At 35.5% G+C, this 10,076-nt stretch overlaps 1 protein-coding gene across 2 annotated transcripts; it reads left to right on the forward strand.

The window, feature by feature from the left end:
* The first annotated feature begins 211 nt into the window (after window positions 1-211).
* LOC110729320 (ethylene receptor-like) lies at window positions 212-8,222 on the forward strand. 2 transcript variants are annotated; one of them, XM_021909049.1, is made up of 7 exons: window positions 212-374; window positions 672-1,622; window positions 3,069-3,437; window positions 3,872-4,138; window positions 4,248-4,375; window positions 4,948-5,145; window positions 7,422-8,222. In XM_021909049.1, the coding sequence occupies exons 2-7, from the start codon at window positions 717-719 to the stop codon at window positions 7,777-7,779; spliced, it is 2,226 nt and encodes a 741-aa protein (XP_021764741.1). In that variant the 5' UTR covers window positions 212-374; window positions 672-716; the 3' UTR covers window positions 7,780-8,222. The 2 variants fall into 2 exon arrangements, with proteins under 2 accessions (XP_021764741.1, XP_021764742.1); XM_021909050.1 differs by having other exon boundaries at window positions 233-370.
* Window positions 8,223-10,076: the final 1,854 nt, after the last annotated feature.

The raw sequence follows: 10,076 nt of genomic DNA on the forward strand, positions 1-10,076 counted from the left end.
AAAAAATAAAATACTTATCTTGATAATTGGAGCACTTGCTAAAACATTACATATTCTGTTTCTGTCTGTGACTTAAATCAAATATGTGGCCCCCACATTTCTCAAGTAACTCTAGTAGTCTAGTCCTTTAAATATGTGGGCCCCACATTTCCTCTTTTAAACCAATTTCAACGGACAGTGACAAATGTCACCATCAGTTATTTTATCTCAGTTGCACCGCTTTTCGTAATAAAAAGCAAAAACCAAAAAAATTTAACAAAAATTGTCTTCCTTTCTTGTGAAAATTATATACCTGGGGGGTCTAACTACTCTCTTACTTTCTCTCTCATGATCGTGTTTCCCTCTTCAAATTTTCGAAGATTAATTTTTGGTGGGTAAGTTGACTGTCTTTAATTTTTACTTAATTTATTATTTCATCTGATCTTTTCAATTTTTATTTTTAAAAGATTTGATTTTGATTGTTTTGTGTGATTTTTGAGTAGGGTTTTTGTATTTATCTGGAATTGATTGTTGGGTGTTCCATTTTTTGAAGTTTTTGGTGGAGAATTGATTGAGATTTTGATTGGGTATGGAGTATTTATTACTCCATCGATTCGGAATTGGTTGTCGATGTGATTAGTAGAGTTGTCGTATGGAAGTTGATTCTTTGATGTATTTGTGTATTATGACAGGCATTAGGAAGCAGCAGTTGATTGAACTGGTGTTGTTTGTTCTAGATGGAGTCGTGCAATTGTATTGAACCACAATGGCCTCCTGATGATTTGTTGATGAAGTATCAGTATATATCAGATTTTTTCATAGCCCTTGCATATTTTTCGATCCCATTGGAGCTGATTTACTTTGTTAAAAAATCTGCTGTTTTCCCTTATAGATGGGTGCTTGTCCAGTTTGGTGCTTTTATAGTGCTTTGTGGCGCAACACATCTAATTAACTTATGGACTTTTAGAATACATACCAAAACAGTTGAAGTAGTTATGACCACTGCAAAGGTTCTAACCGCTGTTGTCTCGTGTGCAACTGCACTGATGCTTGTGCATATTATTCCGGATTTATTAAGTGTAAAAACTAGGGAATTGTTTTTAAAAAATAAGGCTGCAGAACTTGATAGAGAGATGGGCCTCATCCGTACCCAAGAAGAAACAGGCAGGCATGTTAGGATGCTAACTCATGAGATTAGAAGTACTCTTGACCGGCATACAATTCTTAAAACCACTCTTGTGGAACTAGGTAGGACTTTGGCTCTTGAAGAGTGTGCTTTGTGGATGCCAACACGTACTGGATTGGAGCTTCAATTAGCTTATACACTCCGCCAACAAAATCCTGTTGGATTTACTGTGCCCATTCAGCTTCCTGTAATCAATCAAGTATTTAGCACCAATCGTGCTGTGAAAATATCACCAAACTGTCCTGTGGCTAGAATCCGGCCTGTCTCAGGGAAGTACATGCCTGGAGAGGTAGTTGCTGTGCGAGTGCCCCTTCTTCATCTTTCTAACTTCCAAATAAATGATTGGCCAGAGCTATCAACAAAACGGTATGCGTTGATGGTTTTGATGCTTCCTTCAGACAGTGCAAGACAATGGCATGTTCATGAATTGGAGCTTGTTGAAGTTGTTGCAGATCAGGTTCGTTTGCACCAAGCTATTATATCATGTTGGATCCTCACATATGCTAAATGTTAAGTTTCACTGCTATGCTTTCTAGTTGACCTGCTGTGTGATGCCTTTCAAGCTTATGAACTAGCACATGATAACAAATTATTGATAAATATATTCTTGTTAGTGAAACAACATAGGTACAGGCCTATATGATATACATGTTTTTCAGAAAATTAACCCAATTTTTGTAATTGACTCTAAAAGTGGACAACACATAGATACTTTACCCTTTTGGAATCACATTGTCCCAACCTTGTCTAATTTAAGAGCATCAAATTTTAGTTACAACTACATAATGTTGAGTAGTTGTGGAATATTTTAGTAGACACCGCTGTATTGATACCACCTTGAGAGGTTGAAGGTTTGTATTGCTGTTGAATATTGATGATTTTGTCAAGTGAACTCAAACTAGAGCCAACCTAGATAGGCAATCTTATGAAATAGCTGGAGTATGTATAGTCCATGAAAGTTAATTCTAGATTTTAAGGGCACACTGGTTAGGCGTTGTTATTTCATTTCATATGTCATTGTATTCAGTGCTAAGAATTCATTTTATGATTGACATCGCTTGTGCTAACATGGTTTGTACTGATATAAAATTATAGAGAGTTGATTAGTCAATATCCGCTACAAACAACTTAGGTTTCAGTCAAGCATTGACTTAGTAGTGTAGTACTTGGGCAACTTCTCACTTATAAACTCTGACGTCTATTTTCCATCCTTTTTCTGTCTTTATCTGTTATGTTCTTTCTTTTCCAACATATAGATGAGTAATTGTTTTTTCTGTAAATTGTGCAAAAAATGGAGCTAATATGATACCTGTCAAAAAATAGAAATTTGAAAGTAGAAGATGGCATGCAGTTTTGAAAAGCTATATTATTATGAGTGAACTTCAAGGTTGATATCAGAATTAGCAGTCATCATTTTTGTACATGGTCCATTTTCGTGTTGAGCTAAATTAGCTGTTTTATTTGACTATTTGAGAGGGTTTAATTGAGTCTCAGATATTCCATCAAAAAACAAAATTAGAATTTCAGGCAGAGCTATTGGTTGGGTTACATATCAACATCCCTAGTTTAGGAGAATGTATAGTGACCTCTCACATATCAATTTTAAATTACTTCTATGTTCTTAAAAACTTCAAACGAAGTATTTTAAAAAAAAAAAAAAAACTAAGTAGTTTTAATTTTGTGTAAACTTCTGTTTTAATTTCATCTTCCTCATTTAACATCTGCAATATAATAGTGATAGCATAAGATTCAAGTGGTTTCTCTTTAATCTGCCCTTTCCCTCTTGTACTGATTGTGGTTGAATGTTACACTTTTTTCATTGACAAAGCAATAATTAGTTAATTAATTTTCTATTTTCGTGGACCTTTATTCATTCATGTATTCGATATTCTGAATGATATAGGTAGCAGTTGCTCTGTCCCATGCGGCAATTTTGGAAGAATCAATGAGAGCTCAACAACAACTTTTGGAGCAGAATGTTGCACTTGACTTGGCTCGCAGAGAAGCGGAGACTGCCATCCGCGCTCGAAATGACTTTTTAGCTGTGATGAATCATGAAATGCGGACTCCTATGCATGCAATAATAGCTCTTTCCTCCTTGTTGCAAGAAACTGAGCTGATTCCTGAGCAACGATTGATGGTTGAAGCAATTTTAAAAAGCAGTAATCTTCTCGCAACCCTGATAAATGATGTTTTGGACCTTTCGAGGCTTGAAGATGGAAGTCTGATGCTTGATAATGGAGTATTCAATCTCCATTCTATGTTTAGAGAGGTGAAAATAACAGTTTCTCCCTTCATTTGCTGTTTTACCTTTTCAGTGCATTTAGTCCATTTGCTGCCACTTTCATAATTTTGCTTCCCCTTTTTCTTATTTGAGTTTGAGTTGAACGCCTTAATCCCATTAGTGGGGTCGGCTACATGAACCAACATGAGGATTTCCCAAGAGTCACCCATCTTAGTACTACTCTCAATCATTGTGGCTCATGTCAAGCGATGTGACAAAGTTTTACACTGGCTGTCACTGACCTACCGTAACCCTCCTCCTTTATCCAGGTTTGGGACTCGCAGCGGAAAACCCACTAGCAGAGTTTTGAATGTTCCCGTTAATATTCAGTTGATTTGTCAGTATCAAATTATGTGGTGATATTGAGGTTCTTTACATGAGAATGGCTTTCAGTTTTCTAAGGTGCATGACTATTGATGCAGGTTCTTAATTTAATCAAGCCCATAGCATCTGTCAAAAAATTGTTGATATCAACAACTATGGCTCCGGATGTTCCAGAGCTTGCTGTTGGTGATGAAAAACGTCTAATGCAAATTCTATTGAATGTTATTGGTAATGCTGTGAAGTTTACAAAAGAGGGAAGTGTCTCAGTTACTGCTCTAGTTGCAAAAGCAGAATGCTTAAGAGATGCTCGGACTCCTGAATTCATCCCAGTAGCCACAGATGATCACTTCTATCTGCGAGTGCAGGTTAATTTCGTTGTTCTTTTTCTTAAAAATAAAACTAAATCCTTTTTTAATTTTTTTTTATTTTTTACGTCCTTTATTTATTCGACTCTACTGACTTCATCAAGTTTAGGTGAAGGATTCAGGACCTGGAATCAATCCGCAAGATATTCCGAAGCTCTTCACAAAATTTGCTCAACCTCAAACACCTGCAAATCGAAATTCTGGTGGTAGTGGACTGGGCCTCGCCATTTGCAAGCGGTAACTTGGCTTTTTTTGTTGAAAAGACTATGTCATTAGGCAATCTTATAAAAATGTACAACCTTTTACATTATGTTCTCAACGTTTATTGTTTGCACAAGAATATAGGCAAAGGAGAGAAAAAATATAAAGATGTTGGTGGCTGTAAGAAAAAGGTGGATACAGTAAGAGAGATAGTGTCAAAAGGTTGGGTGGGTGTAAGAAATAGGTGGATAAGGTTGGAGAGAGTGAGTGGAAAGGTGTAAATATTGTGAGGTAAGAGGAATAAGGTAGTAAAAGGGTTTTTTTTTTTCTTTTTATTTTTTTATTTTTTAAATGGCATAAAGTAGATATGTAAAGAATATTATGAAACAGACAAAATTAAATATGATAAGAACATTATGAAATAGAGGATGTAATAAATTATTAGATATTGATGCTAAATTATTTGCAATCACACAATTTCCTAGTTTCTCACGATTCTGTTTCTAACAAAGCCTCGGGCTGTATTATATCAACTGTGGCTAATCTGTTTGATATATATTACGTTACTCTAGACTGATTTGTTATGTATTGGATAATTTTTAAATTAGGTTTGTAAGTCTCATGGAAGGCAGCATCTGGATCGAAAGTGAAGGTCTTGGCAAGGGTTGCACAGCGATTTTTGTAGTTAAACTTGGAAGTCCTGATCGATCAAATGGAGCCGTGGTCCCTTTTGCATCTAATCCATTGGCAAATCATATTCAATCAAGCTTTAGTGGCCTAAAAGTTCTCATTATGGATGAGAATGGGTAAGTTGTAGATAGTCCCTATTTTTTTGTTGTTTTGTGGGGGTTGAGTCGTTGGGGTTGGAGAATGAGGGTACTTACATGGCACTTTCAAATTAGTTAAAGGTTAGCCTTCTATGGTTTTATGCTTAAAGCACTGTCGGGGAATGGAATATGCCTACCAATAATTATGGAAGTAAATTCGATAAATAATAGTAGAAAGCAACAAACAATTGACGCACAAGATCTACCGGGATCATCCTCAATGTAAGATATAAACCCAGATGATAAGCAAGCTTAATACCCTAAGATACAGCGAATGTAGAAAATAATTTTAAAAGGGTTGCTAGGAGCATGTTGGGGAATTGAATCTCTCAATTACTCTCTTTACCGATGAGGCCATGCTTGTATGAGATAAAGTGTTTACAAATGAAATCGAGTAGTTGTGACATGAGGAAAACAGAGAAATGGAGGAATCTTTATCCTCATAATGAGGGTAATACTTGCACATCCTCCCCCTTGTATTACTATTACCCCCAAAATGAGGGTAATAGTTCCCCTTTCTTTACATCTTACCACACCGTCACCACTTACAATCACACCATCATTATCTCCTCCTTCCCAATATTCACTTTAATTGTGTTCAGTTAGCCTTTTATTAACACAGCTATCAATTGTGTGTATTTTTGTTTGCCCCGCATGTGCATACACATCCTTTTCCCTGGCAAAATCTCATCTCTTTTAAAACTTTCACTTTTTTTTTTTTTTTTTTTTGGGGGGGGGTGGGGGGGATGTAATTGCTGACTTTACTAATCCTGTATGTAGTAAACATATTAACAGAAAAAAATGTTACTATGTTTTTGGGGTGGGAATTACAAAACATTGGTTGCTGTTTGTTTAATACCAAAAGGAGAATTTTAGTTTGAGAAATTATGAGGTTGCCTTGTATGTCAGGAGTCTTCTTTTTAAATGTCTACAAGTCATGGGAAAATATATTTTCTTATGAATAAATGAACCTCTCTTTTATACATTTAAGCTATGTTACATGGACTCGGGAACGGGTGTCGGACACAGACACATGTCCAAGTGTCCGATCCGAAAATTTCCAAGACACGGGTACGGGGACACGTCAATACGTCACTTAAATTTATATAAATAAATTATATATTACAAAAGCTTTATATTATTCATTATGTCTACCCCTATTTTTTTTTTATCATAATTCTTTCCTCGGTAAATTCTCCTAATAAATGGCAATCTTCTTCTCTCTATCTTCTCTATATTAATAGTGGTTTTCGAACAAGATATGTTTTTCTTTCATGTTTCTTGTCTTTTTTCCTCTCCTCTCTTATTGGAAGTGTCCGAGTGCACAATGAAGGATCGGACACGTGTCCCGTGTCCGTGTCCGTGTCAGTGAAGTGTCGTGTCAACACGGACACTTCGCGATATTAGCCGTGTCCGATTAACATAGCATTTAAGAAGTTTTAGCTGACGCTTATTGTTATTTCTCAGGTTATCATAGGCTAGCATGTGCATAAATTAGCTTTTATTCTGCTGTTGTGAGCTGTCTGGATATCAAGCTTCAAATGCATAATTTTCATTCACTAATTAACTAGGTCAATTGCATTTTACCAATTTAATAAGACTTTTACAGAAGGATGCTGCTATGTAAATATAGTAAACATCATATCGCTGCTCATTATGTTGTACTTTTTCTGGCAACTGAAGAGATTTTGAGGCGAGGGATATAGAATCATGCTTCTCTTTAGCTGACACGTGTAAATAAACGTAGGAATTAAAAGCAAGTAATGCGCTTCAATTGTTGAATAGACTTATCAGTGGTTCTGCAAGTACCCTTTGCTCATATTTAGTATTATAATGGGACATACTTTTGTGCATTATATGGGACATACTTTTGTGCAGATTTCTCTTTACTGATCCCTATATCACTTGTTGTGCATGTCCACTTTGCTCATATTTAGATTTATAATGGGACATACCTTTTTGCAAGTATCTTTTTACTGATCTCCATATTACTGGAGCATTATTTATCAAGTAGTCTGATTCTGCAATTACCTGAAAGGAACCATTTCTGGCTTATAATCTTGCTTGCTTGAGTTTATAACAGCAGATTATTTTTGATTGGATTTCTGGCTGTCCTTAGTTTTGCATCTAAGTGTCATGATGTTCTCTCTCATAGATTGTTCTATGCTTGGTGCCTGATTAGTCTAGTAAATGCTACTAATTAGTATTTACCAACTGATTGCTCTCTAATGCATACGTCGGGTAATTATCTACAGGGTTAGTAGAACAGTTACAAAAGGTCTTCTGATGCACCTTGGATGTGATGTTACAACTGTAGCGTCGAGTGAGGAATGTCTGTTAGCTGTGTCCCGAGAATACAGGGTGATATTCCTTGATTTGTCTATGCCTGGATTTGATGGGTTTGATGTTGCTGCTCAAATTAGAAAAAGGTTCTCAAAGCGTCATGAGAGACCATTAATTGTGGCACTCACTGTGAGCACGGACAGGTTGATCCGAGAAAATTGTGTCAGGGTGGGTATGGATGGTTGTATATTGAAACCTATATCCGTTGATAAAATGAGAAGTGTTCTATCTGAGCTCCTTGAAAGACGGACTGTGTTTGAGCCACTGTAGTGTGTTGTAAGACCCGAATCAATGTTGTAATGGACGGGAGAAACATTGATGATACTTGGCATGATTAGATGTGATGCCAAATTTCTCCTCTCCTGTTTGTATCATTTTTCGATTTTTTCTTTTTAATCAATCAGGTGCCTGGAGGTGTCAGTGTCAATGTCCATGCCGACAAGCAGTTCCAGGTGTTCTTTCTATGTACATACTAATGATACCATAGTGTCGAGAATAGTACAAAACTACAGAAGAGGCAGTTATCAAGCAATGCTAAACTGACATAGTACTTGCAAAGTTTCTACTTAAAGATTGCCCCTAGGAGCTGAAATTGGCAATGTTTTTTTTTTTTTTTTTTTTTTTTTTTTTTTGTAATTAGCTCTTTTTAGGAGTATTTATTTTGGACAAAGGTGCTGCAAGTTGGTAATTACAGTGTAACAGTTACCTGAATATATTGTTGTGTGCAGAAATTTCAACCTAGAGTCAAGAGTACTAAGCCGAATGGCTCTGAGCTTTTGACTCGGTTAAAGCTTGGCTCCTGAGCAGATTCACCCAACCAAGCCAAGCCTGAACTGGGAAGCTTAGGTCTTGTTATATGGCCTTTTTTCTCTAGTTTTTCTCTTTTACACAATTTATATATTCGTATATACTATACTAAAGTAATCCCCAGAAAAATTCGTAGATTACACATGTTAATCAAAGCCTTAATCCCATAAGTGGGGTCGGCTATCATATCATGAGATGTGACAAAGTTTTACACTGGTCTACCGAAATCTTCCTCCTTTATCCAAACTTGGGACTGGCAGCGGGAAACCCACTGGCGGAGTTAGATTATACATGTCAACACCACAAAATATATTCCCTTCAAAATATTTTTTTTTTTGTTTTTTTTTTGTCATTATTTTCATTAAAAAATAAATAAGTTAAAGTAAGTTTTAAAGCTTGATATTTAAAAGCAATCAGTAACTAAAAGTTAATTTTATTAGGGTAAAAGATCAGATTGAAAATTTCAATTTTAGCATACACAATCCTATGTTCAATTTGACCAATTTAAAAAAAAAATTACATATATTTTGATGATTGTAGTTATTTATTGACCAAGTAAATCAACATACAAAATTTATTTTCTATATTATGCATAAAAATAATCCAACTACTCCGTATGTATTAATTGAAGTATTCGAGCATAGCTCGAGTATATACTAGTTATATTTGGAAATGATTCTAATTTTGATGAAAATTTTTGACAAAAAAATAAAAAATTCTTTCAAATAATAATAATGATGATATCCTTTAGTACATTGAAAGTTTTTAGTGCCATAACTTGTGTGGCCTATCATCTAATCCATGCTCAAGCATTCGATCAAGAGTCAATTTTGACGGAAAAGTACTAATTGAAGTTGATTAGAGCAATTCCAACGGTGCGAATTGAAGAGTTGCTTGCAAAGTAGAGCTAATAGCCAATCGTTGGAGGGAATTGTGAAGCTATAACTGGGCAAGCTATTCGCTCAACCAAGCTAATTAGCTTGAGAAATTGAAGAAGCCAAAAGGCTTCTACTCTTTGCTTGTGCGTGAAGCCCACCACAACAAGGGAAAACGGAGATTGATGTCCAAACGCAATAAATGAACTAGCTTTAAGTGTTTTGTTGATTGGCAAGTGGGACCCATTTAAAAAGGAAAAGTCATAGCTAACCATGTATATTATAGCTGAAAATGGGTGTAGCTTGAGAATCTGATGTGGCATGTCAAACAATAAAGTAAGTTATCCAACTACTGGAGTTACTCTTAAAGACCTGAAATAATCCAATAGATTGGAACTTGACCATCAAAAAGCTAAACTAGGACATGACAAGTCTTGCGATAACTTATAATTGAAGTAACTTATAATTGATGTTGATTTGACCCGACCTGAAAGGACTTGACTCAATTTAACCCAAGATAACTTTTACAGTCTCTTTACCAATTTTGAATTCTTCACTAATTAAGAGCAGTTTAAGTGGATCATTATCTATCTCAAGTTCCATACTCTAGTCTCCATAGAGAATATCGTGAAGGCTCCGTTTTGTTTTAAAGGAAAACAATTGTTTGGGAAAATGATTATTCTTGGAAATTTTCAAGGGAAAACACAATAATAAAAATAGTTTCCTTTGTTTGTTTTTATGCAAGAAAAATTATATAGGATGAGAAAAATTGAATTGGAAGGAAGAAGACGGATGAGAGGAAAAGGTTGTAAAAAGTAAGGATGAGAATGTGGCATACCTTCCTTTTAGAAGGAAATTCCTTTACTAACCAAACATAATACCTAA

Source organism: Chenopodium quinoa, unplaced genomic scaffold (genome assembly GCF_001683475.1).
Source record: "Chenopodium quinoa cultivar QQ74 unplaced genomic scaffold, ASM168347v1, whole genome shotgun sequence".
NCBI classification, from domain to species: Eukaryota; Viridiplantae; Streptophyta; class Magnoliopsida; order Caryophyllales; family Amaranthaceae; genus Chenopodium; species Chenopodium quinoa.

Coding starts and splice junctions, on each gene's coding strand:
- LOC110729320 (XM_021909049.1), top strand. CDS start 717: ATGGAGTCGTGCAATTGTATTGAACCACAATGGCCTCCTGATGATTTG. Junction 3,438..3,871: donor TCCATTCTATGTTTAGAGAG/GTGAAAATAACA, acceptor CTATTGATGCAG/GTTCTTAATTTAATCAAGCC. Junction 4,376..4,947: donor GGCCTCGCCATTTGCAAGCG/GTAACTTGGCTT, acceptor TTTTTAAATTAG/GTTTGTAAGTCTCATGGAAG.